This window comes from Notothenia coriiceps, unplaced genomic scaffold (assembly GCF_000735185.1).
Source record: "Notothenia coriiceps isolate Sejong01 unplaced genomic scaffold, NC01 NC01_scaffold00037246, whole genome shotgun sequence".
NCBI classification, from domain to species: domain Eukaryota; kingdom Metazoa; phylum Chordata; class Actinopteri; order Perciformes; family Nototheniidae; genus Notothenia; species Notothenia coriiceps.
In genome coordinates, this window is record NW_011369947.1 from 24,442,770 (window position 1) to 24,470,507 (window position 27,738).

At 37.6% G+C, this 27,738-nt stretch overlaps 2 protein-coding genes across 2 annotated transcripts in view; both read right to left on the reverse strand.

Annotated features, from left to right (window-relative positions):
- Positions 1-915: 915 nt before the first annotated feature.
- Positions 916-16,576, reverse strand: esyt3 (extended synaptotagmin-like protein 3). The gene is made up of 23 exons (XM_010795299.1): positions 15,933-16,576; positions 14,086-14,127; positions 12,939-13,073; positions 11,978-12,054; positions 11,770-11,839; positions 11,597-11,686; positions 11,458-11,513; positions 11,254-11,374; positions 10,422-10,598; positions 9,018-9,100; positions 8,646-8,694; positions 8,334-8,423; positions 7,745-7,807; positions 7,590-7,649; positions 5,154-5,225; positions 4,868-4,954; positions 3,930-4,079; positions 3,409-3,731; positions 3,174-3,272; positions 2,894-3,025; positions 2,646-2,751; positions 2,011-2,060; positions 916-1,849 (listed from the first exon to the last, which is right to left on the reverse strand). The coding sequence occupies exons 1-23, from the start codon at positions 16,275-16,277 to the stop codon at positions 1,816-1,818; spliced, it is 2,511 nt and encodes an 836-aa protein (XP_010793601.1). The 5' UTR covers positions 16,278-16,576; the 3' UTR covers positions 916-1,815.
- Positions 16,577-18,191: 1,615 nt separating this feature from the next.
- The window catches only part of parp14rs1 (poly(ADP-ribose) polymerase family member 14-related sequence 1), a 45,486-nt gene continuing 35,939 nt past the window's right edge, over positions 18,192-27,738 (reverse strand). Inside the window, exons 6-17 of the mRNA XM_010795298.1 lie at positions 25,469-27,726; positions 24,994-25,215; positions 24,544-24,765; positions 24,318-24,396; positions 23,886-24,032; positions 23,572-23,634; positions 23,261-23,437; positions 22,881-23,084; positions 22,168-22,782; positions 21,251-21,390; positions 20,459-20,633; positions 18,192-18,960 (exon numbers count right to left, since the gene is read on the reverse strand). Of these exons, the coding sequence (XP_010793600.1) occupies positions 18,674-18,960; positions 20,459-20,633; positions 21,251-21,390; positions 22,168-22,782; positions 22,881-23,084; positions 23,261-23,437; positions 23,572-23,634; positions 23,886-24,032; positions 24,318-24,396; positions 24,544-24,765; positions 24,994-25,215; positions 25,469-27,726 (4,589 nt within the window). The 3' untranslated portion in view covers positions 18,192-18,673. The remainder of the gene's footprint in view (positions 18,961-20,458; positions 20,634-21,250; positions 21,391-22,167; positions 22,783-22,880; positions 23,085-23,260; positions 23,438-23,571; positions 23,635-23,885; positions 24,033-24,317; positions 24,397-24,543; positions 24,766-24,993; positions 25,216-25,468; positions 27,727-27,738) is intronic.

A 27,738-nucleotide genomic window follows, 5' to 3' on the forward strand; every position in this document is an offset into this window, starting at 1 on the left:
TAACGAAACACCTTGTGCTGTTGCTAGGGCCGTTGCTAAGCAAGCAACGGTGAACACACGCGCAGACTCGCGTGAGCTTTTTGTCCCCGGCAGTTACCCACACAAATATGTGCTTGTTTGATAATACGCATACAAAAGCAAGAACTCGATACAGTTCAATTAATGTCAATATGTCAACTAAGAGCGTGACATTACATGTAACGGTTAATAATGTTTTTTTTCTGTCTTTACCATAGACTGTATAAACAAGGTCTTTACTTGCGTAGGTCAGATGCTGCTATAGGCCTACTCAACTTTTAAAACAAGTAGGCCTATACCGTTTTCCGCCTTCATAATGTTTAATCTACTTTCCTTCGTGGTTTTGTGTTAAAATGCTCCCCTGTGATATTTTAGCTTCAGTATTCCATTTTGTGTGGTTCTCCAGTCTCATATTAGAGCTGCAGTGAGCATAGTCATGAATGTTGAGGTGTGCAGTTAGCACAGTGAGGATGATGGAAGACTCCATTAATATGTAGTGAGGAGTGTGCCACAGATGGTAATAAAAAGTGAATGTATTTGTTTCAACTGTTTGGGTCTGAGACTATAAATAAACATATGCAATAATATGAACATACATGTACTGTATATTAATATTCTATATGGTGATATAGGCTTTACAGTATACCCATTTATCCAGTGAAAGTCCCAGGTGGATTTAATTAAAAACATATTTGGAATTTTAGGTATTTATTTAATATTGGCACTGTACCCAGAACTAGGATAGATTTAATATTGTTAATATTGACTCCAATTGTTTTATGACCTAATCAGACTTTAAGTAAAATCTCATATTCATCAACCCAAATTACTCTAAACCCTCATGTATTATGTTTGAAGAAAGAAACCAAGCAAAAGTATCAACACAACAACTTTGCGTATGTCGTTCATTTTATTTAATTGAATGAATAATATCATCTGACTTTGTATTGACTATGTATATTCTCCCCTTTGTTTTATTGTGACTGATATCACGTATATGTCTTAGCATTTTTTCTAAGATAAATACATTATTTGCCCATGGCTGTAACCCTTTTCAGTATGCAAAAAAATGTATTTGATTGCTGCAATACACACACACTTGCTTTATTTCCCCCAATACAAAAATATTACATCAAAACTATTATTACTACCAAAATATTTACACAAAAACACAAAAGCTTAACTTTGGCTCAGATTGAGTCAAAACACAAACCTCTTACAAAGAACAAATCCAAATTACATAATCATGTTGTTTCTTGTGAAGTATAAATACAATCGTGCTCTGATAAAGTAATTCTTTTTACATAACAAGGTCAATTCATGCTTAGCAAAAGCATTATTATTCAGGAACATCAAAAAATAAAACATGTGGAATGAAGGTGCTCTTTTGTAGGGAACACAAAAGTAAAAAAATAAGAATAGTCCAAAGCAGGAAAAAAATATACATGTTTGCTGTTGTTAACAGTTCTATTTGAGGAACAACAAGAAGAAGGGGAAATGATATGCTGCATAATCTGGGTAGTCTAATAGGCAGCTGTATGTCTGCTCAAAAATATTTGGTCATATCATAGGGGGTTTCTGTAACACTTTATTCCCTAAGTAGGTGCAGGTACGTGAGTGCAGAGCCTTAAAATACAGTAACAAAACATACCCAGTATCTCAGATGGGATTAGTGGTGTATTTGGAAAACCCAACTCTGGTCCACGTTGATAAGGAAAACAAAGGACTATGCACCTCTCCCAATATTTACTGTATCAGTGGCTGTGGAGCTGCTCTTTAAATCTGCAAACAGAACTTTTACAGCTTCAGGCCAGGCAGTGTGAGCTCATACCTTAAAAAGGAAAGGGAAAATAAATATGAATATAATTATACTGGATGACTACTATCGACCAGGACATGTATACAATGACGGTGGGAAATATCTTTAAATTCAGAATGCTTCAGCTTATGTTTAACAAAAATCATGGAGAAGTGAAAAATTGCATTCCATACCATTCTGTGACGCCTTTGGCTAATTCCAACTGTGAAAGATCGATCATCACCTGTGAGCGGGAGCATAACTTGGAAATTAGTCCACATACTGATACAAATATGTTTTTTTTTTAAATTACGATTGCAATAACTTGATTACAAATAAATATCCGAAAATAAATTGGAAATATAATCATCTTTATTTTTTTCTTGATGTTTTTTGTGATGCGTTCGACAATAGATCAAAATAATGTTAAGAATGATTCTCTTAATTTTTTTACTTCAACAAGCTATTTTTTGTCGTATTCAGCAGTATACTGAAAGCAGCAGGAAAGCCCAACTTAGAAGACTATGATATCCTTTTATTTATTGCAAGTTGAATTGTTATTATTGCAATATTCAACACTTTGTTACATAGTTTCCTCACATTGTGCGTCCCTAATGGAAACTGAGGTGCTAACTGCAAAAGTGTGCACAACAATAGCGGTCAAGACATTGGTTTTGCAATAAACTGTGTGTTTGGGGAGAAAAAAAAGACAACGTTTACAACATTGAATTAAACTAAAGCTGGACATTAAGAGACTGTATGATTGACTCAGCATAATGTCCTCGTCTAACATTATAAACAATGTTGAATCACAAGTAGTATTAACCACCATGCCAATGTCTTTCCTCTCCCGCGAGTGGAACATTTTCCCATTTTTCACGGACACATCCAACTTCCTGGTTTGTGCTTCTTGAAGCGAAACATCAAATTCAAACCTACAATGAAAGAGAGTTAGAGTAAACAACTCCAGAGAACAAATCAGAAGTAAACATACAGCAACTGCTTAACCTTGGTAATAAGAAATAAAGAATATGTTTTTTCTTTCGTGCAAATGTGTCATGAATCCAAAAAGCTTACTTGTGATTGAAGACAGGATTGACTGTCCTCTTCTTGGCCTGCGTCCTCTTGCGATGTATCCAGGTTTGGTCAGGGAGGAAATACAGGCGGACATAAGAGTCTGTGCCATTCTCACTGGTGCGGAATAAGTTCCTACAAGCAACAGGTACACACAACGGGTTAGCCATATGAATTTGAAGGGGAAAACCTGATGGATGTTAAATCACAGCCATTTCCGGTTTGTTATGTTGGATTCAGTTACAGCATTTAAAGAGGCCCTGTTATGCTTTTTGGGTTTTACCTGCAGGAGTTAACCAGGACGATGAGTTTGTTCCTCAGGCTGGCGTAGCGTACAGTCAGCTGGATCTCCCCAAATGAACCCTGATGTTTGCTGATGGCCCTATATGGGTAAAAAACATATGAATATGTCCACTTACTCTTGGGTCCACAAAGTTAAGTTCATTACGTCCAAACAATTTTTGAAGGGAAGTGCACTGCACTGGCGTTATGACAAAAGGAAATAGAACAAAGCTTACTCTGGATAAGATGCCCCATCTGAAAGGTCAAAACGTGACGAGGCGATGGAGTTGTCTGACAACAGGCTCTGGGAGTCATAGCGACGCATGTTTGGTGTGGAGGGTGGCGGCCGCCAGATTTCATCTGAGCGACTCTGTTTGTCGCAGGATGCAGTTGAGGGTGTGGAAGTGGCGTTGGGGGAAAGTGCTGCAGAGGAGGATGTAGCTACAGCGGGAGTGGATGCAGGAGCCTTACCTCCTTGGTTAGTCTGTGGCATTTGTTTTTTGTCTTGTGGAGGAGGGTTTAGAATAATCGTGGGTGGAGGCTTCTCAACAGTGAGAATCTATTGAGGGAAGAGAACATGGCTTGCTTAAGTCAGTGACACAATGTACATCACTTTACTGTAATGCAGCGTTTTAAACCAGTACACGACAACACTTACAATATTGGAAATGTAAGTGATATCATGTCTAATATCACAATATCAATAGTATATCTTTATATTGCCCAGCCCCAGTGCTTGCCAACGTTGTGTACTCACCCTGAGAGTGGCTTTCAGCTGGATCTGGCTGTTGGCTCCGGAGCGTTCCAGCACAAAGCGCTGGTCTAAAGTCATGTCGGAGGTGTTGAGGAGGCGACTCAGGGGCAAGTTGAAAATACCGAGCTGAGTCTTCTTCTCATGCTCTTTGACCTGGACAAGGAGAAAACATATCAAACCAATAAAATACTGAATGAAAAACATTGTATTTCACTTGAGGACATATGACTGATTGATGGAGGTCTAGAATAACAACATTTACAACATTGATGATTTTGTTTTTTTGGTATCATTTGGATCAAATAACAAGAAATTCACAGTATCTGTACATATTGACACATACAGCTTGGAGATTTCAACCTGGATGTAAATTGTAAAACTAAGTTTGAACAAAATGTGGGGGAAATCACCACAAGTAATGTGAATTAATGTTTGTTTCTATACAATACCATTAAACTTTGGTGGGGTAGGTAATTTTGGAGAAACCAGCTTGAATGCGCTAGAATTTGAAAATACATAGCTGGAAAAAATCGGCCATTTCATTAAAGAGCCCCTCCTCCAACACACACAAACGCGCACATGACCAATGAGGGCACGAGATAAGTTTGTGCACAGATGGAAGGCTGACAGGCAGGTAGGCCACCCAGTTATTTTAGCCGCCGGCTAAAATGATTGGTCGTGCTTTTTACAGTACCACGGCTTCCACAGATGACATTTTTTTATGTATTTATTGTCAAAGCATGTAATATATTCATTGCTATCTGGATGTTAAGAGCATTCCATTGAATATCACAAAAAGTGTTTCTGAAATAAATTACATACCCCACCTTTAAGAGCATTCCATGGAATGTTACAAAAAGTGTACCTCGAGCCGGTTTCTCAAACTTACCTACCCCACCTTTAAACGAGTTGGTTCATCAAATACAAATATTATTACCAACCTGAATCATGAGCTGCTGTGTTTTGACATTATGCACAAAGAAGGTGAAGCCCTCCTCCCACTTTGGGTCTTTAGATGCGTACGCAACCTATGAAATGAGGAGAGATTGAAGAGAAATAACAACAGGCTAATGCTTTCCTTTGCGAAAAGCTGGATATTTGCTAAATCATCAGACATCTCAATTTGCAATTACAGATATTAGGTTTTACTGTGCAAAATATATTAAATCAATTATAAACATGCATTAAGAGATATTGTATTGACACAATGATTTGACACAACCATACCTTGCTTTTCTTAACATCCTTATCAATGGCAAATTCCACATAGGAGTTCAGGGTGGCAGCTCTGTTTGTAAGCTGAAAACAAGGTAAATCAGTCAGCATGATTTATTCAGCAAAATGTTTTCATACACTTTGTCAATGACAGAAAAGCCCAAGAACAATGATACATATTTATGAGAATTGTACAAATGTGTGTTATTATCAATATCAACAATACATTTGCAAAGTTCCCATCTGACACGCTAACAAGCTAACAAGCCAAAAAGCTAGTTTATCTGAAAGCAGCCTGCTGCCTTCCAGGTTGGATAGGTGAAGCATTCCACTCCATAATACATCACAGACACGTCATACCATCTGGTTCACGTTAAAACAGATGTTTTGAGAAATATTATTACTGGAGAAAAATGTGAATGCCACAGCCACAACTAGCATGCTAGCATGAGCATGTTGACAACATTCCAAGGGTGCTAGCTCAAGACATATTCAAAGTATAGGAGCCTATATTCAATATTGCCCTAGTGAGTGGTGTCAATGGGAAAAATTATTGAATACAATGTGACATTTTTGCTTCACTTAAAATAAATTCACTGAGTATTGGTATCTTCCAAAAATTAACAAACCACCCTTAATACAAGGCTGTCTTTGACCCAATGTAGCGCGGGATAATTACATTTAGTTATTGAATGTAACTCAGTACATTCAGGGTTTTTGTTCTTTACTTGATTATTTCCTTTTTATTCAACTTTACAATTAATCTCAGTGAAAATACTTCTAACTCAACTAAATTGATTTAAAAAGGTTTAGTAACTTATACTTAAATTAAGGAAGTACACTTATTGATTAAGTATTATTATAGGTTGATCCACATAATTTAACCTATAACTAGCTCTACTTTTAATTAATCTTATTATGTAACATACCTTATTCAGAAATTTGCTTTTCTGCATAATAATCACTTTTAGTACTTTCAGTATATTTTGATGATATGTTTGTACTTTTAAGCAAGCACTCGTATTCTTAATTAAGTAAAAAGGTGAATATGTCTGCAACACTGAATTAGTTCTTAACTTGTGAATGCAGTTTTGTGTCTCACAATTATCTGCCATGTATTTTCACATAAAGGCCACCAGAGGGCATTTAGAGGCTATTGCAGACATCCACAGTTCAACTTAGGTGACTGTTTTTTTAGATATATTTATCATTAACCAGTCTGGGTCAAAAGGTTCCCTTGAATAATTCACACAAGGTGATCATAAATGCCTTTGATACCAGCTGAATAAGGTTTTACACAAGATTGAGTAAGTCAAATATATTTCTCAGAAAAACCAGGAAGTAATCTGTGACCTCAATTGCATTTATGGAAGATCTTATATGTTTACCATTTCAGTAACTTATAATACAGAACAGATATTTGCCTGCATTTGAATTCCAACAAGGGCAAATTATTATATGTATACATTTATTTATAAATTGTTCAATTTTTAACACTGTTCTGCACCGGTCTTTTTGCTGGGAAAATCTTCCTGAACAAGCCTCAGGTAAAGGGAGAAACCCAACAACATGGACACCAGCTGGTAATAAACACACCCACATGATTGAATGGCAGAAATGCACTGGACAAACAGGAAACACCAGCTCCACACAGAGACAAGTTCTCCTGAGGCACTCCCAGAAAACATCTGATCCAACCAAGGCTTTTGTCTGACATCAATATACAAAAGTACACTCACATTTTAAGGCAGTAACGGGAAAGACATGCCAGATTCAAGCTACGCCATCATGAACTACTTGAAAAATATGTTATTTCTTGCATTCATTCACACTATATTAAATACTGGGAACTGGGATAAAATGGCAGGGAAACTGGGATCAATTCAAACTGAAAATGAAGCGGTTTTGAGGAGGGATTAGTCATGTAAACAGGAATTAGTTGGAGCATCTTGAACATAACGTTTGGGTCTTGTTTAGTTTTTCTGGATTTTCATGTCAAGTTTTAAGGGTTGTGTTTTAGATGTTTGCACCTTTTGTTGAGTTTGTGTTGTGTACTGTCTCCTGCATATTTCTTGTTTACTTTGTTGTATTTTCAAAGTCAATATATTGTAGGGATGGGCATTGAAAATTATCTTTAAGCTTTGGTTTGTCATATTGGTTTATACTAAATACCTGTCCCTGCACAATAACCATTAAATAAAAACACCTGCTTTTTCTATTCTGAACAAGGATGTGATCTGATGATCTTGGTATTGTGTTGACTACTTGACGAACAAAACACTGACCCACTTTCTCAAGGGCAACACTGTACTTAAGTGGTCATTATTTAATAAATTAAACTACAACACACCAAAGTAATGACAATTGTCAATTTTTGGCCTCTGAGTCTGGGGTCTACACGATCCAGCCCAGCTGATTTTTAGAGTGAATACTGGGGAGGGAGCTTACCCGAGCTTCTTTTGCGGGCTTCTTGTGTTTCTGATGCTCCGTCATCTCGCTGTGGTCTTTCTGCACACAAGACACAAGAATACATCAGCACATTTGCGATTCTTGTTAGCGTTACCTGCTCTCAACAACAACAGTGCCCATTGGATAACACTTACTGGTAGGTTTGAGGCATTGTCCAGATACACTGCAAGCATGGCACAAGCAAGGCCATCTGAAGACTGGAAGAGAGTGATGGCAGAGTGTCATAAATGATTAACAAGTTAAAGTAACACACAGGGGCAAACTTACAAAGTTACAGGGATAGTTAGGATTGTTTGAAATTGGGTTATATGAGGTAATTGTCTGTATTAATTGTAATAACTACAGCAGATAACAGTTGGTACGTAGTATTATAATGGAATATTAGCATTGAACTGCTGTTGATTGGGGCAGCAGTTCAATGCTTCACTCCTTTGGCGAAGGAGTCTGGTGGCTTTAAAGAAAACATAGGTTGCGGTTTCCGCTCAGAATGGGCTTTCTGAATGCAAAGTGGTGAAAATATTCCCAATACAAAACACTATCCAAATGATATTTCATTTGAATGATTAGAGTAAATCTCACACTAAAAATCCAAACTATCCCTTTTAAGATGAATGCAAATATGTGGCCAGAAGAATGACAAGTAATATAAGAACCTGATGATATTGAATAAAGATGTTAATGAAAATATCTGGATAGAAGAAATGAAAGCAACAATGTGGTTACCTCCCTCAGCAGTTCGGGGTCAGACTTAAGGGAAAACCACTGGAGCTTGAGATGAACTTCTCCATTCTGGACGCCTTCCAGAGGAAACCACTACAACAGTGAGGAAGATCCATTTATAAACATGCGATTCAAAACATGACTGCATTTAAACAGAAAACTGGTGAAAATGATTAGAAATGCTTTAGAATTTAGTTAGTGTGGGCAATCCGTTTGTGAGTAATATTTCCTTTTTCTATTGCAGAAGGGGAAAAAAGTATTCATTAGGCAAAAATCCCTTTATTTTGTGTATCCACATTATTAATTCAAGCTCACCTGATCCATTTCTATCTTCTTTTTCACTTCTCCGAAATCAAGGTTAAACCTACGGTGATAATGACAAATGATGGCAAGTGAAAACTTTATAGCAGTAATCTTGAGAATATACTTTAATTTATACGTAATATGTAAGCTATTCATATTTCTCCATACAAGCTACTGTATATTTTCAATCAAGTAACCATATAAGGTGTGGTTAAATGCCATTATAGGATTGTAATATAGCATGGTAAAAGGTAACACTTGGGAAACTATTCCATTCCTTGAGTTCGCTATCAGATTACTTTTATATAGAGGAATGAAAACCATTCATGTGACTTAGACAGCATTATCCCCACTTTTTCCTGCTGGTATTTGATAGTTTCTTACGTTCCCAGTGAGTCATCTTTATCTGTGTCCTCATCATACATCTCCAACTCCAGCTCCTGCCCTGGGGCTTCATGGACGACAAACTGCAAACAGATAAAGAGAAGGTGGATGTTACTAATGTTATTTTTGATGGGAAAGTCAATGTCAACATTAGTTCAAAAATCAGAATCAGAAATCCTTTTTTTGTTAATAACACAATAAGTATATAAGTGTTTTAAGAAATGTGACCATATTGAATTAAAGAGCAAGCTTCAGAAGACTTAATTACATTTATACAACATTTAGAGAGCTTATTCTTTAACAAATCACACATCTACAAAGAATGTTAGTTGATACACTTGAATTTGCAGTTATTGGTGCAAAAAACCTAAAAGAAAATTGTCATCAAACTCCAGGGTTGACAAATGAAGCCACCCATTAGTCCCAAAAACTGCAGTTCCTCTTATACCGTTTTACAAAAAAACAGAAAAACAATTTTTCAACACTTTAGCTGATTTCCATATTCATAATCAGTGCAGGAGGTTACATTTTCTTTAACAATTTTGTAATACAGACCAAAATGTTCATTAAAGGCGCAGCTGTTTTGCGTGGTAGATGAGTTCAGTAACATCTTCAACCTGTCTGATAGGCTTCACCTCCATTCATTTGAGTCACTGAACATGACCTCTTAGCCATGCTTTTGAATTGATGCCTTTTAAATAATAGTTGACATTTTTAAAATAATATTGAGTCTGTGCCCCATTTTATATGCATGTTAGCAGACTTAGCACTAATTAGCAGGTATTAGCTCACTGTATTGCTAGCTTAGCTCATTGTACTATAAGACACTCTAAAAGGAGTTGCTTGATCCTTTTTTCTCATAAGTACATTACAAAAAAGTCTGTTTTTAGCTAACCAAAATTAGCATCCCAATTAATATTACAGGTTATGTTAGTTACAGATTCACCTTGCTAACCAAGCTAGGTAGCTGGTAACTAAGCATTTGTTTTGCTAATATATCCAGCGCATGGCCTCACTCTTATCAAGTTCCAGACTCTTGTACAAATAGGATTACTTTTGGCTCCAAAAAAAAAAGATGGTGACGGCAAAATGTCAAGTCTATAAAGTTTAAACCAATGGGTGTTGTCATTGTGACTACCGGTACATCAAATCTAACATTATACAAAGTACTTGCTAACAATTATTTTGGTATCTCTTCAGCATTTTTCTATTTTTGCATACCAGAATACACACAGGATTACAGTGCATTTAAAATCACAATGCTCATGCATTGTTTTAGCTTATCCAGGTGCTTTAATAACATAAAATAAAAATGAAAAAAAAATAGTAATCCAACCATTGAAACCAAAGCATGAAAGTTACACTAAAGTGAATTAAGTTTTCACATAACCACTGTTATTTTACCTCATACACTTCATTCCATCTGGGGTGCAAATTCTCTTTGACCGTCTTGCTTTTGACTTGTCTGTTGCCCACTCTGAGAGTTGCATAGGGATCTGATTTGCCCTTGACTAATCCCATCATGTATGTGTCCTTCGCCACCAGGTCTCTAGCCTCAAGCAAGTGGACCCTCACCACGCCCTGAGGAGCAGACAAGAAGAGATTCAAACAAAAAAGCTTGTTCAACATGAAAGATAAAGACTAAATCCTAACCAATGTACAAAACAGTTGAAAGACAAATACATTGAAAACTAATAAGGAAAGTATTTCCAACATAGTTTTTTTTTTTTTTTAATTACCGTAATTTTCGGACTATAAACCGCACCTGAATATAAGCCGCAGCAGCGGCATACCACTCTCGGTTCCACTTTTACTTTTGCGCGCTACCTGTCTCACTCTTTTCCGGCCTCCAGCTTTTCCTGCTGGAACCCGCCGCTTAAAGGTGGGGGTCCGCGGACCGGCCATAGAGCCAATAGAGTTAAAGGTGTTGGCCGTTAGCTGTAAAAATCCATAGATTAGCCGCACCGTTATATAAACCGCAGTGTCGAAAAATAGGGAAAAAGGCGCGGCTTATAGTCCGAAAATTACGGTACATTGAACTGAACAAAAATCGATTATCAATCAATAACAAAAACTTATAGTAACATTTTAAAGTATGGTTCCTACTGTATATTACATTTACATCAAAAAACGTATTGTCCCGCCCTAAGCCAATGGCAGGGTATTTGAAAATGCAAGTTGCAGTATGTGATATGATGAAGATTACTCCGTGAAATGGAAATTATATCTTACATACTCGGGGTAGTGGGAACCTCATCTGGTCGACTTTGACTTGGTCTATGAGGGGTATACACATGCGGTTGGGCAGCACCATGAGCGAGGCGATGATGTCCATTATGGTCCCCTCAGACAAGGAGCTGAAAAAGAACAGATGAATTGAGAGGGCTTTTGACTAAACAATTAAACAGTAAAATGTTGGAGTGACCTTTAACAGTCTAACCTGAAGCCAGGGCTGTCCAAAAGGTTGGTCATGCCAGTCCAGTTGATTTGAAGGGTCTGAAAAAATGTATTCAGAGTTTTAAACTTGGCCAATCAAGCAGCTTGATTGAGGACAGTATGGTAGAGAAAATGTCACTCACAGGGCGGCGAATGAAGAAAAAGGTGACTCCTCCAATCAGTGGTGCTTGACCAATAAGAGGCTCCAGAATGACCCTCATCATTCCCTGGAGCTGGAATATTGAAGTAATTTTACAACACTTGTAAACACATGTTATGATGATAACCCTAACCCAAAAGACAAAGAGAAGCCTACTTTAAGTCCTTTGACGCCAGCTTTGATCGGCGGCTGCACCTCAGCGTCGATGTCCACGTCACTTTCATAACTGCAAAGTGAATAGAGAGAAGAGTAATGAAAATGCTGTGAGGGTAAAAATACATGCACACCTACTAGGCTCTTGCCATTAAAACTAAATGACGTAAAGTAAATAGCAGCTCTGACATGAGAAATGTATCTGACCTACCATATATTTAGGTCCAGAACCACCTCCCTATGATCCACTTCATCTGTGTATGCTTTCATTCCAGTGATTCTAAGAGGCTGGAAATAGAAAACGTTTTAAAGTAAGCCATGAGACACCACACTGTCAACAAAGACTGGATTGTGGTTGAGGATTGCACCGTGAATTGTGCATCATTTGCACCAGCTATCGGCCGTGTCAATGTCACAAAACATATTGTGCTAATATGGTTCGAAGAGTTATGCAATTTCCTCTCTTTTAAAAAAAAAAATGTAATCATCGTCTGTTGTGAGGATTGATTGAGTCGGAAGGCTTTTTTCTCGTTTATCCCCGAGTTTATTTCAAAATTACATGTAAGGTAGCTTTATTCATTTATTTTTCAATGGCACCACTGTCATCGCCTTCCAAAATAAGTAAGGGAGGGCTGACAGCCCTTATAAATGCATTTCAGGGGCCGCCATTTAGTTCAACTGGTAAAGCTGGCAGCCCATGTAGTTGGGCTTAGTCCCCGTGTGGAGGACCCAGATTCAACCTGGGACCCTTTACTTATATCATCCCCTTTGTCTCCCCTTTTTAGTCGTGTCACTTTCCAATAAAGGCTAATCTGGCCGAAAAAAGGAAAAAAACACTAAGCCACTATAAGCACAGATCTTTTAATTAAGTTAAAATGTAATACTCTTTGTATTTCCCGATTTATCTAAATCGGGACATGCAAACAGAACAGAGACGCTACCTGTTTGGCAGTGCCTGTTATGCATGCCTTGTGTCGGTTTAGCACATGTTTAGCAGCTGCAAAAAACCCACAATTCTTATTGCAAATTCACCCCTCAGTTTATAAGATACATGTGCGTCGAAATATTTCGACCCAAACCAAATCACAGGTGTGCTTTGCTTTACAAACGTTTAGTAAAAGATTGTTATACATTTTGACTGAACACTTAAATAAATGGCATTGCAAACTTACTAAGTGTCCAAAGTGGACCTTGGTGAAGGTGAACATTTTGAGCGCAGAGCTGGAGAGTCTGATGGCCGGCTGAATGTTTTCCTTCAGGAGCTTCTCCATGTACATCCCAAAGAAGGGCCAGGCCTGCTCCAACACCTAAATATACAAACAAGAATGGAGCATGTGAAAACGCCTTGATTCCACACCTTAATCAAACAGCACATAAAGTACAGTCTTCTTCAATAACAGGCAATACATTAAATGCACAATGCTTCAGACAGTTTTCATAGCATTATTTTTCCAAGTCAAAATGACTTAAATGTTTGTGCTGGTACAAACATTCGAACGACACAGTTGAAAATTGGTGCTCATTTAACTGTGTTTCTATGTCACAGCATACTAGTGGTGAGTTTAAAGCGATAGTTGGGTTTTTTTCCATGTATGGTGTACATAAGTGTATGACCAACAGTGAATGGTGGCTGGCATGCCAGAAATGTGTAGAAACTGAAGGAGAACCAACCTCGAAGCTTGGACATTTAGAAACGTATAATAAATAAGTACAACAATTAAAACCAGTGTAGGCTATTTTAAGTATATAATTCTTTCACTGCTTTGCGGATAAGGATCTTACGCTGTCATCTATACACTGCGTGAGTTTGTGGCTTAGAAAAAAGCATAGAGAATCATTTCCTTTTCCCATTTTAAAATGCTGTCTGACGGCAAATTATTCGAAATACAGTGTATGTTAAAACTGATGTAGATATCTTTATGTTTATTACTAAAATATGTTTTGCTGCCCCTGCCCACAGCAGTACATTGCTTGGCTCGTGTCATAATTCCTGTCTTTTTCTTCAAACTCGAGGCATATCGACTGCCATCCACAGTAGGTAATACATTGATTATTGATTAAGTACCTCATATACTCTAAAACTATCCAAACCATCCCTATAATACCCCTACTGCATTTTGAGTGTTACCTGTGCATTTTAGTTTACATCTAATTCATTCTAATGAGGCCATGTGACCTACTACAGTACCAGGATGGCATGGTTGGGGTGTAAATAGAGCTCTTAAGCACTGCCTTTAAACTACAGAAGAAATGTAAAGCAACAACTTTCTTTAGCAAGTTCCAGGACACATAAGAGTTAAGAATATTATAATACTGTACCTTGTTAAGCCATTCAACTTTCTCAAAATCAGGAAAGTGGACCTTAAAAAGGGAAAGAAAGTGCAAAAACATTCAAGTATGAAGAGGTGTAAGTATTTGTCCAACCCAACAACACAGTGGCATGCATAATAGTGGTGACAAAGACATAATTCAGTTATTATTAAATCATCCATCATGCAAATAAGATGGTAAAATAAGTCAACAAAAACTCAGGCAAATAGAATAAAATCATGTGGCTTCTATTAGAGTGGGAGACATTCTGCAAATTGCATTCCTGGAATTTGACAGCATTCCTTAGTGAAAAAAGACAGCAGTAGTTTTGGAGTACCGGTATTTCTTTTTTAGAGCTTACCAACGTTTCCCTGCAGCATCAAAACTGTGGACTGTAACAGAAGTTTGGAATCATGATCTAATACAGAGCATATATCCAAATAAAATAAAACCATCAGTGCTAAAGAAGAGGGAATTTCTCTCTTTTAAGACCAAAGAAAAGGGTTTTTACACTGGGTGAATTGAGAAATCTTTTAAAATGGAATCCTGCATTGTATTTGAATGAACCTGTGTAAGATTGATCTGCGAGACACTAACTACAAAAAGTTGATCTGTTCCGTTTTGCATTTTACATTCCTGCGACATGAGAGGAAACCGATCACTGTCTCTCCCTTCTTAGTTCCCATGAGTCACCGTTTGAGTGGGTGTGGCATGGTGTAACCAAATATGCAGAGACAAAACCAGCTAAATAAAAACACATTTGGCTAGCTCAGCCCAAACCTGAGTGTGGGAGGCTCATGCTATGCAAATAAAGTGTAGTGTAGTCAAGGCAACAGAAAGCCCTACAGTATCGGACATGTTTCAGTACGTTTTGCCTTGTTTAGCTCCGAAAACAAGGGCTTGACCTGCAGGGTTCAACCTTTCTTCAACAATAGTATACTCTCTTTGCGGTCTGGCTGCTGTAGATTTGTACATAAATTATACTATGTAATTGTGGTATAAATAAATACAAGTATAATACAGAAAACAATAAACTATGCTCATAGATACAAAAAGTGATAGTTAATTAGTGGAAAAATTGTAATGTATATATAATCCAATGCCAATATGTGTCTGTTGTATATTTCTGTATATTTTGGTAGTGAGATTGTATATTGTAGAGTATTCAATGTTTTCTTTATATTGTGTATTTTTTCGATACTCTAGTGATAAAAGTCGTTTCTGATGTAAATTGCTTCTATTTTAAGTTATTATATCTTTAAAATATTTGTAACTTGGTTAATGCTTGACAACACTGCTATTGTGACAGTCATTTCGCAATTTGGGATGAATAAAGTATCTATCTATCTTTCTTTATACTATCTATCTTTTCTATTTTTAAACAAATGTTGCAACTGTCCTCATGGATGTGGTCATAGTCTGTTCCTCCTTTCAAATAAATGATGTAAACACCGTGTCAAATGTAATAATCTTAAATGGTATGGGTAATAAGCACTAAAATGTAACAAAAAGTTGTTTTTGACAAAATAGTCTATGTTCATTGAGACAATATTTGAAAGTTAATTTCACAACTGTCCCGAGGCTAGGGGTCAACATCGGACTTCCTTTCAAATAAACATTGTGGACAACAAGTCATGTGAAATCCTCTTTTAATTGTATAAGTAGTTAGCAGACATATTTAAGTTTATTACAATTTTTTGTATGTATAAACCAAACAGTCTATGAGTAACTGAGAAAAATGCTAAAAGTTGTTCAACCATCCCCACTCTCATACCCAAAGCCATTAGCCCTAGAAAAGCTGCTCTTTGACAACCAGTACTATGTCAACTGTATCCCATAATGACCACAACACATACCCATGAAGCCATTTGTAAGGCACTATGCAGCTCCTTGTTCACCACACTAGTCTCGTTATCCAGAAAGTGAATGGCGCCTCCGATCCGGGCGTCTTTCCACTGGCGGTTCTTCTTCCACCAGGTGACCATCACCATGCACAGCACCACCCAGCTGATACTGAGGCCCAGGTACCCCGTCAGGTACACGGGGTAGAAGATCAGCAAAGCACGGCCGAAATACATGAGGAACTCCATCATGATGCGGTTGACGGCGGAGGGGCTCAGCTTCTCCGTACTGCCGTGGATCGACATGCTGTCCGCGAGCCCCGGTGCCCCGCTCGGGAACATATCTCCGGCCGTTGCCATGGCGGGTTCCTGAGGTCCAAAAGGAGTAACGCTCACTGCCCGAACAGATAATTGTATTGTACGTAATTCGGGTCACTTTTGCATGGCTTTCTAAAGGAAACAAATCAGGGACGGTAAACTACTGAACACTCCATAGGTGCGGTGGTGAAATGAGTCCCGGCTGTCCTAAAACTTCCGGGTTCGAAACTCCCAAAAGGCAGGTAGACACACCTGCACTCATGGGTGGGAATGCGCACAACAAAAATAATTCCACCCTAAAGATGAATGCGGAAAAGCAGCCTTGTGTCATAGGGGCCTTTTTGCTTTTGTTATTTATCAGCAGTGACTTTTATAGCTTTGTTTGAATGTAAAATCGTTGCATAGTGTATTTTTTAGACTGCTTTACATATATGTTTGACATCATGCAAATATATAAATATACACAGATGTTTACATCCCAATTAAACCTTACTCTCTTATCGTTTATAAATTACTATTATTATTATTATTATTATTATTAATATTATTATTATTATTATTATTATTATTATTATTATTATTATATAAGTAAGTACCCCTACAGCTTGGCGATTGTACCTATTTAACTAACGTTGTTACTAACAAAAATAATTCATTTTTTTCATTTTATTGTTATGTGATGACAATACAGGAATTCATTGTTTTTTATTTTGTATATGCCTGCAGTTTTTTGTGACGAGATCAATTATCCAATAATACAACCATCTGCAAGCCCCCAATGAGTCTATATTTATATATGTGCAAAATACAAGTGTTGATTATCCGAAAGAGTTGGATGTACCCACTACAACTCAGCATCTGAAAGGTATAATATAGAAAATATCCAGAATTGAATAAAATATTGTAATGTTTAAAACTACATTTGTGACTGATTGTTAAGTTTTTCATTTTATTTTTACGCTAAAGGCATTCTATTTCATTTTTATATTTTGGATATTCACAGTTTTTAAAGGATTTTGTTACTATATTTTTTATGACATAGCCAGTCTACCAAGAATCATCGTTACATGGCCAAGAGAACAATCTGCATAATTCTTAGCCTTATAAATCAAGAGGTAATAGTTGGTATATCAAATACATATCAGAGAATGGGATCTGCAGTTTCAGAGAGACCTGCAGTTGGCGCCAAAGGGTGCAGCAGAGAACCTCATTTGAATAAAGCTGGCAACACAAATCTGTGATTTCGTGGCTCCAACACTGTCTGTCTCTGATTAATATATTTTCTTTCTGTTAATGAAAAATCCTATTTTTTATTATCCCTTGTGGTGCTCCATTTGAGAGCAAGGGGACACATTTATAGATGTGTTTTTTTACACAAAAAAAGTCTACTAAGATGTAAAAAGGGTAATGAACCTCAGTATCAGAACCTTTATTTTATAGGCTAAAATGAAGGGATTTGGAAACTGTTTAATAATAATAATAATAATAATAGCTTGGATTTATATAGCGCCTTTCACCCAAGGTTGCTTTACAAAGAAGAACAGGAGTAGGAACAAACATAACAAAACCATTTATAACAGGTAATTTTAGAAATATTCTGTAAATAGAAATCACGGTTATGCTTATATATAAATGTCATGGTACTTTACATGATTGTAAGGAAATTGCCATTTTCTTTTAACATGTAGGCCTACAGTATTTCTTCAATATGTTATAAATAAGATAAAAGAAAACAATTAAAATAAAAGCAATAGTCAGGATTTCAATTACTCTGCCTTCGTAAGATATGTAAGTAATATATGTCTGTTAAGAGGAAATTGCTAAAGAAAATGGTTCGACTGTAAATGAAGCCTTGAAAACCAGAAATGTGACAATGTATGCTGCTGTATTAAATAAAACATGGACAGAAACTGAGTTATTCACAATTAAATATACAGAAAACATCAAGACAATAACGAATATGTATTAACTTTTTATTTGTACAGGCTTACTTTGAGAGCAGTTCGACCTTTCCCTCTCAAAACCGAAAGTGAAAACTGATTCACATTCACATACTTAGATAAACTCTGGCTGTCCCATGATTTACTGGAACTGAGAGGGTGCTTTCCAGCAGCCTGCCATAACAAATAAACAGTGTAACATCATCAAAGAACATATTATATAGGCAAACAAAGCTAGCTAGCTAAAAGATAGCCTTTCATTTTCTTTTAACATTTTGATTTCTTCTTACAAAATTATTCTATAGTATGTTTAAGGCATGTTTAAGGCACTGTATATATCTGGTTATGCATATCTCCATAACCGACCCTTCTGATGAATACAGGTTGCTTGTAAATTGTATTATCTTGAAAAAAAAATTGAATCAGCTGATGATTCATAATAAACAGTAGTAGCTGTAAGGCAGTGTTAGATGTAAGATAGTCCTCTACATGGCCGTGTCACTTGAATGTGATCATATATTCAGGGTAAGCCTGGGTGTCGTGGAAGATGACGAACATGTTGGGGTTGGCCATTTTGTCCACCACACTGTCGTACTTCTGAAGGGACACGGTGCCGCTTTTGGCCGGTGTGACTATCATGCCTTGCTTTCCGAGAGTGAAATCCCCCGTCAGAACTCGACACAGGTACATGCGTTTCTCCCCGTTTGCATTCGGCTTGGAGTAGGTGTCCGTGGCAGAGTAGTTAGCATTGACAGCAAAGTATGTGCCATTGCCATAACAAGCAGCTGAAAAATAATGCAGAAAGATTTCAAATTAATGTCAGAATGAGAATCAGAAATATTTATTTATGTAATTAATTTGTTTCTTCAAAGATAATTCTTTTTTTTTCATTTTATATTTATGTGATGATAATAAAGGATTGTATATTGTTTTTATTTTGTATATTATGTCTGCAGTTTTTTGTGACTAGATCAATTATCCAAGAATCATCATATATGGCTAATACAACCATCTGCAATCCCCCAATGAGTCGCTATATTTATATATGTGCAAAATACAAGGGTTGATTATCAGAAAGAGTTAGATGTACCCACTACAACTCAGAATCGGAAATGTTTAATACAAAAAAAGATCTTTATTTATTATATAATATTTATAAAATATAATATAAAATATAATTTTTAATGGTTTGTGTTTCTGTATTTTTTATGACAAAGCCAGTCTTCCAAGAACCATCATCATATGGCCAAGAGAACCATCTGCATAATTGTTACCCTGATGTAATAGTTGATATATCAAATACATATCAGAATGAGAATCAGAAATATTTATTATTTATTTATATTAATTGTATACTGAGGCAAATTGGCTTTTGTGACGGTTGCCCCATTCACATTGAATATTTTGGAAAATGTATTGATTGCTATTTTTTACATTACACCCATATTAATACGCCCATGTTACACCCATATTTCCTTGTAATTACACTGTTATTACACCCATAATACACTGTTATTAGACCCATATTAAACATTAATACACCCCTATTAGACGAATGTTACACCATTATTACACCTGTATTCGCTCAGTCAGTAGGGGCTTGGACTGTTAGCCGTAGTGTCGCCGGTTCAAGTCCCCGAACATACCTAAATATGGAGTGTGGACTGCTACTTGGAGAGGTCCCAGTTCACCTCCTGCCCTGCCGTGGTGCCCTTGAGCAAGGCACCGGACCTCCCCCTTCCCCCCCCCCACTCCCATTCCTCCCCGGGCGCTGTACAATAGCTGCCCACTGCTCCTAGTACTAGACTCCTGGTACTAGGATGGGTTAAAAGCAGAGAACACATTTCACTGTGTGTGCTGTGTGCTCTGCATGTGTGACCATTAAAAGAGGGTTTCATCCCTCCCAATTCTATTTTATTCTATTATATTCTATTACACCCATACCATACCCATGTTACACCCCTGTTATGCCGTTATTGCACCTATATATGCACTGTTTTTAGACCCATATTAAACCAATATTACACTGTTATTACAACCATTTTGAACATGGACACAGCCTTTCAAATGACTGTATCCCAAAGGATACAGAAACCATTTAAGGGTTAAAATTGAATAAAATAAAAGATAAATAATCAAGAAAAAAAGCGACTTAGAAAATGTAGTGCTATATAAATAAAATGTTAAATAAATTGTTTTGGTGATAAGACTACCAATGCAAAGGAATGGGATGTGTCACACAGGAAGTGAGTAAGCAATATCCTGTATTTTTTAACTTCTCACCGTTCTTTCCTGCGTAGCTCCTGTTGAAGCCGTGTTCGTTGATGTAGGCCGCGGTGTCCTCACAGGTGCCGTGGAAGAGGCGTCTCTCGTTATTCTGATGGTTGTTTCTCTGCTCCATCACACGCTTCTGGATCTGCAGGCTCTTCCACAGCCCAGGGTTCTGGATCCTCTCAATCTGAGAGAAGGGGAAAGTACATTCCTGAGTGTCTGAGGTTGTGCCTACTACATGAACTGCTGTTCCTGTATAATATAAATATTTATATACATTTGATTAATCCAAAAAATGCAATAATGAATAATTAAACTATTTTATATATTTTATAAAATACAAAAACATTTAATATTGTTTGAATTATTTGTATTTTGTATTTAATATTTATATTAAAAACAACACAATACAAATAAATTGTAAATGTTGACTGATATTTTTTCTAATAAAATATTTTGAGACATTTTGTTCATTATGTTCATATACAACTCCCAAAACATTTAAAAATCTGAAACATGTATGGCAGCCATTACATTCTAGTGTCTGTTGAATTCCAACACGGAGAAATGGTGTCAGTAGTTTATAGAATATAATATATATTTTTTCATTTGACTTAATACCTAGAAATAGTAAAACCAGAGAAACTGATAATGCTGCACTTTTGTTTTTAGTCTCAAATATATACATAACATTTATAAAATGGATACACATAATTTAAAGATGTCCCATAATGACTGGTAAAGGGATGGTGTTAGTAAAACAGATTATCCTTTATATTACACAGCATGTTAAATGTAGTGTACCTTAACAATGTTCCGTGGGCATGTGGCCTGGAACAGATTGAGGACTTCAGCGTGCTCTGGGCTCCCCGCAACAATGGGGACGGCCAGACTGGAGGAGCCGGCTGGCATTGCATCCCAGCCCGCAGGAATGTCGTCCTCTCCTGGAAATATTTAAGTTTTTTTTTTTATTTGACATAAGAAACATGAACAGTTAAAAAAGTTATTTGCACATCCTTGAGAGTAAATATTTACAAAGCATGTTATTGTTATACTCCATAATGTACATATATGCCAAAACTACCACTACAGAAAACTGCACAGCTTTTTATTTATTTTTCTACACAGCTTTCTTTTTAATTCTGATATAGTTTTTCCATATTTGAATTTGAATGTATTCTATACAGATGTATTTGTTAAAACTCAGGTACATTGAACATATTTTAATGTAATTTTCTATATTGTAATTTCAATTTCATTCGATAACAGATTGTACATATTTTTGATACATTTTTCCATATTTACATTTTATAGAGCTATTTTGATTCAGATTACACTGTACATATTTGTATATATTTTTTACATATTTTAATTGTAATTTTGTTATATGCAGATTTCCTTTTGATTCAGATATATTATAATTTTCTTGTTTACTTTTTTTGCACTTGCTTTTATTTAGAGATGTAGTTTATCCTACTAAGTTTATGTTATATACTTATACGTCAAAGCAAATTCCCAGTATGTGAAATCCTACTGGGCAGTTAACTAGATTCTGATTATGAACGTACAGTAGCATGCTAAATCTGAGAATTATTTTTCTTACCTACTGTAACTCAAATCTGGCTTGAATGTACTTTGTTTTGGTTTCGTAATAAGGAAAACTATTCTACAGTGTTGTGGATGTGAGAAGGCTCTACTTATCAGACTACATGAGTGAATACCTTTGAGTTTGTCAATTCGCTTTATCTGGAGGGTGCTTCCCCGGTTATCAGTAGCCGGTCCTTTTGGCATGGTGACTGTGTACTCTTGACCCTGCGCTTTAACTTTCACATTTAGCTGCTTCTTGGTCATTGCTTGCTCAAGTTTGAAGTTGTCCATTGATTCAAAGCTTTGAAACTGAAGCCCTGGCTGCTGGAACTGCCAGTCTGCCACTGCCGCTACCAGCTCCAAATTATTCTTCAGCTCCTCCTCGTTTCTCGCGGACTTCAGCATCTCATTGATCTCATGGTTGGCTTTGAGCACGTCCTTGCTCAACCCCTCGATGGTGAGCGAGGCTTGGGCCTGCTGGCCATCAAACCTTATCGACACGCCCCTGGTCTTTTGGATGACAACAATGTGCTGGCGGTCTGCTATGGAGAGACTAAGGATTGCGCTGTCCTTAATGCAAACGTTTTCTTGTTCTTTGGATATCAGGTCTTTGATAATCTGTTTGGCCGAGTCTACTTTAGCCTGGGACTCGCCGCAGATGTGGAAGGAAACAGGGTCCACTTTCACTGACTCAATGACAAAATCCTCTTCTTTCTGTGGCTTGTCATCACTTCCAGAAATAAAAAATGCTGATAAAACACAAGCTCTACATTAGGATTTAACATTTAGGAAGTCATTATGGATTAAAGAATATGAACAGCAACATGTTTCTCTTGACTGTACTTACATTTGATTTTGGACAACCAACTTTTGTCTTTCGGTTCAGTGGCTGCTCTATGGTGCATACTGTTGTAGAACTCTTTCAGCATGGCTGGCTGGAAAATAACTATCCGGACTGTCTTCAGGGGGCCATTAGTGTTTTGGCTTAACACCTCAATGACCGCATCCAACATGGCATCCGCCACCTGCCTTCCCTTTACATTGCCTTGACCTAAACGATACAACATAAGTGACTGACTTTCATCAAACTTTTGTGTCATAGAGCAGACAATACCAAAAAGAAAACCTGTAATTTTCCTAGTGCGAACCCTTCAACAAAGGTGGATTTGAGGTTATATATCAAGACATCACAAACGATTAGCACCACATCTTGCTAACAATTCTCACCTGTGCCAATGGCAGGGAATGAGACAGAAGTGTATGAGCCTGTCACACACATTTGGAGCGCATCTTTCACAACCTTGTTGATTGTAACTGGGTCCGTCTTTCCAACCAGGTGGAGGATTTTCTTACTCTTGAGGTTCCCTGGCTGGGTTATTATCATGCCTGTGTTGGGCTTGGCACCTAAAGGGGAAGACAGTGGAGACCGTTTTGGAGCAGACTTCCGTTATGAACACAGAATTGGCATAATGATTGACTATTAATTCATGTTTATACAGTACAAGGAGTGTCAACTCTGTGTTTAAATGCTTCCTTACCAAGATCTTGGCATTCTGCTTCAACAGCCTGACCAGCTGCATCCAAAATTGACTTTGATACTCCTAGAGGAAAAAGATAAAAACAACTGTCATATATCGTAGGTTGTCCGTCATGCATGGAAAGGGAGGGGTGCGCAAAGAGGTGTTCATTCGACAACCTCACCACTATATTACTGTCACTATATCCTACACATTGGTGCTCACAGGCATCATACCTTCAAACACCTACTTCATGTAAAAAAATACATTATATCTAAAACAATCTAAAATTATTATTTTACATTATGAAAACATAACAACTGGCTGTCATTTACCGGACTTAAGAGAGAAATTGTCATTTGAGGAGTTGACAATGACATCAGTGGTCTCCTTGGTGATGTCTCCCGTGACAGCCTGTACAACCACATTTCCCATTTTAGTCTCGTACATTCCGGAGCTCGAGACAACTTTTGAGAAGGGACCTTGAGGCAGCAAACACAAATGAAGAATTAAGAGAGGTGCAAAAGCCTTTTAGGTCAATATTTTTGTTAAAAGACCAAAACTTTAGTTTATCTATCTAAGTATTTTAAAGATTATTAAATTATTACAGCTATATATAAAGTATATGATAAAACATTAGTTTTTGTTGGGCCTCATTCTATAGCGGTATTATTGTTTAGAGAACTGTTAGTTTATGTCTTACACATTTCCAAAACACAGCATTACAGTGTATATGCACATTAGAATGTTGCAACCATTTTGCCTACCTGTACTTTGTGGGGAATTCGTTGGCACCAGACCTCCTGTTGCACTGGGGAACTTCTTGGCGAATTCATCGCTAAAAGCCTGAAGACATCAAAATAGTTACAAAATACTCACAAATATCTTCACCAAATTCTTAAAATCATAATGAAATCAAACCAATTACTTTGTTTTGGTTTATAATTTGGTACATTGAGGTACTACAGTACAAATGTATTCTTCTTTCCGTACCTTGATAGTCTCTGCATCTAGTGGGTAAAGGATGATCATGACCTTCTTCAGGTGCTTAGGTTGTTTCTTACTGCTAAATTGGTCGATTGTGTCCAACAAGGTTGAGGCTACAAGGTCCTTTGGGAAACCCAGTTTTCCAGTGCCAATGGCGGGGAAGGATATGGAGGTCAGACCCATCTCCTCAGCCTTGGCCAAGCACTCCGTGAAAATGACGCTCAAGGTCTGGAAGGTAAGGTGCAAGACAAATTAGCAAGATATACAAGATAAGATGGAACTTTATTTATCCCCAAGGGAAATTCAGGTGCATCAATCACTGCAGCAACAGGGTCAGAGTGAAAAACAGGATTCACACAAGGTAAAAAAAAAAAATAGAATAAAAATAATAATAGTTTACATATCAACCCTATTAGAAGAAATGTACCCCAAAATTTACATGATTTAACCCTTTACCTTATCAGCTCCATTGCCCCAAGGAGGAGTAACAGCATGAAAGACCTTTTTGCTCTTCAGCTGGCAGCCATCGGTAATAATGACCTCTCCGAATGTTCCATTCTTGGTTATTGCATTTACCAATACTTGAAGTTGTGGTCCAGCCACACCAAAGATGGCATTTGAAACTGCCCCTTTGTTCAGTGAAAGATCTTCAAACACAGTGTTCACAGTCGCCTCCGTCTAAGAATTGGTTAACACAATGATTAGAGTTGCATGTTATTTATTTGAAAACATCAACAACTTCATTTTTTAGATAATAGAACATTTAATCACAATAGTCAGTCAGAACATAATCAGGCAATTCCTAGAAGAACATATTTAATCAAAGGGTTGCTCTAAAGCTAGAGGAAAAGGCATATAGTTAAAGCTGCAAAAATATTAATTCCTTAAAGTAATTGTTTGCTCTTATTCAAGGATAAAAAGTTGACATTACCGTGGCATTTTCGATATTTCCCTTAGTAAGAGTGATGTCCAAGCCCTCTTTGGTCTGCACTTGTCCAAAGCAGTTTGGGTCCAATACAACAGATCCAGCTTGTTTCACAGGGGAAGAATCTTTTTTGGTAGGGAGAGTTTGTTGAGAAGAACTGACACTATGATTTCCAAACCTTTGTTGGACCGCTGCCACCATAGCCTGAACAGTACTGTCGTCATTGTTCACAAAATGGATCCTCTTCAAGGTGTTGTCACCATACTTGTCGTTACAGTACTCCCTCACAGCTTTGACGATGGTGGACGCACACACATCGAGAGGAAAGCCTTGGTTTCTGCTGATGGCAGGCAGAGCCACAGAGATGCAGCCTTGCTTTTCAGCCAGTTCCAAACTTCCTTTGACAGCTCTTTTCAACTGCGCCAAAGGCTTCTGGGGATTAGCTTTATCATACGTGGGGCCCACTGCATGGATTACTTTTTGGCAGCAAAGCTGCCCCCCTGCACCAGTTATCACACAGTCTCCGGGCATGAGCTGTGTATTCAAGGATATTATTTTGTCACACTCATTCTGAAACTGAGGGCCAGCAGCTTTAAGAAGTGCTCCTGCAAGACCTCCTTCGTGTTTCAAGTTCGAATTAGAAGCATTTACAACTGCGTGCACTGGGTAGCTGCACATGTCTGCCTTGGAAACAGCTATTTCTACTCCATCAGAGGTCTGCATTTGAAACACAGGCTTTGGCACTTGTCTTTGGGCAAGGTCGGCCTGTCCGACACTAGTCTCATCAACCAGCTGGACCAGGCAGCCAGTTTGACTTGAAAGGGAGTAAACAAACATATTTTCTTTGTCCTTGAATAACTTTTTCGCTCCAGGCATGGGGACTTGTAAACTTTCAAAGCACACAGAAGAGACCAGGTCTTGAACCAAAGTCATGCACTCTGCAACATTTGCTCTAGAACCACTTAGACAGATGGCCTCTTTTCTGTAAGACAACACCACCTTGTCTTTGAATTGCTCGAACCAAGAGGTGTCGAGTTTTTTGATGTACTCAACTATGACATTGGGCTTGACAACAACTGTTTCTTCAACTTGAGCATTCTGCTTTAGGAAGTCATCAAGTTCACTGCTAACTCTCTCGACAGTATCCTTTTTGCCAGACACCACCACTTGTTTAGGGGTACAGTTGATTCCAATTCTCATGCATGACTTATTGTCTGCATTCTCTAGTTGACTGACCAGGTTCTGCCACTCTGGCTTTTCAAGGACATTACTGTCTTCAACATCAATGGAATGAGAAATAAGCAGCCTCCCCAAATGGTCTTCAGCATCATTCAGATCTCTTTCGGATCCAGCAAGGAGCTGCACACTGATTGTATTCATCTCAAATGCTGCATTGATTCCATTGGATGTGAGGAGCTCATTCGTTAGTTCCTCTTGTTGTCCGTCTTTGAACAAGTCAAGCACGAAGTTATCTACTTTTAAATTCTGTCGCTTTAAGGCAAACATTGCGTCATATATGACTTTGCTTGCTGCCAAAATCTCCTCACTTAAGCCAGTTACCATCAAATGCGGACTCCCTATCTTGAAAGACATGTTGAGTTCTGGGTACACTTGTAGCACCTGGTCCTCAAGGCCAGTTAGACAGAGGATATGGTAAATCGACTGTGACACATTAATCTCTTGAGTCACGCTAAATGTCTCCCTCTTCACTCTTTTGGCAATCTTGTTTACCACATCACTAAGAGTTGGCTCTAGTCTGTTGACATCAACCATAAGACCAACCACTGACAAGATACCAGTTGCTTTATCAGGCACTACAACCAGATCTTCATTAAGTAGCAATTGTCTGATCGTCTCCTCAGACTCTTCCCATACCTTCAAATCTGTCGGAAGCTTTAGGGCTTTGATTTTCGACAGAGCTTGTGCGAAGGATGACTTGACAGTATCTCTCCACTCTTTGACAATGGCTTTGGCATATTTTTCTTGTAGCAGTGAGGTTTGAGGGCTCAAACACACAGTAGAGTGGTCGAGGTTTACGTTGCAAAAGTTTTTTGCCAACTGAATACGAATTGTCTCTGCTGCAGACTGATTATGATTTAGGTACCTCCAGACAGCATCGGCAATGGGTTCAGAGACAGCAACAGGGAGTTTAAGAGAAGGCTTATCTTTCCCATAGAGGGCTCTTCCCAAAGAGTTATAGAAAGGAAAAACGCTCATCTCTTTCCCCTTGATGTGATGCTTCTTCTTCATGATTTTCTGAACAGCTATGGGGAAAT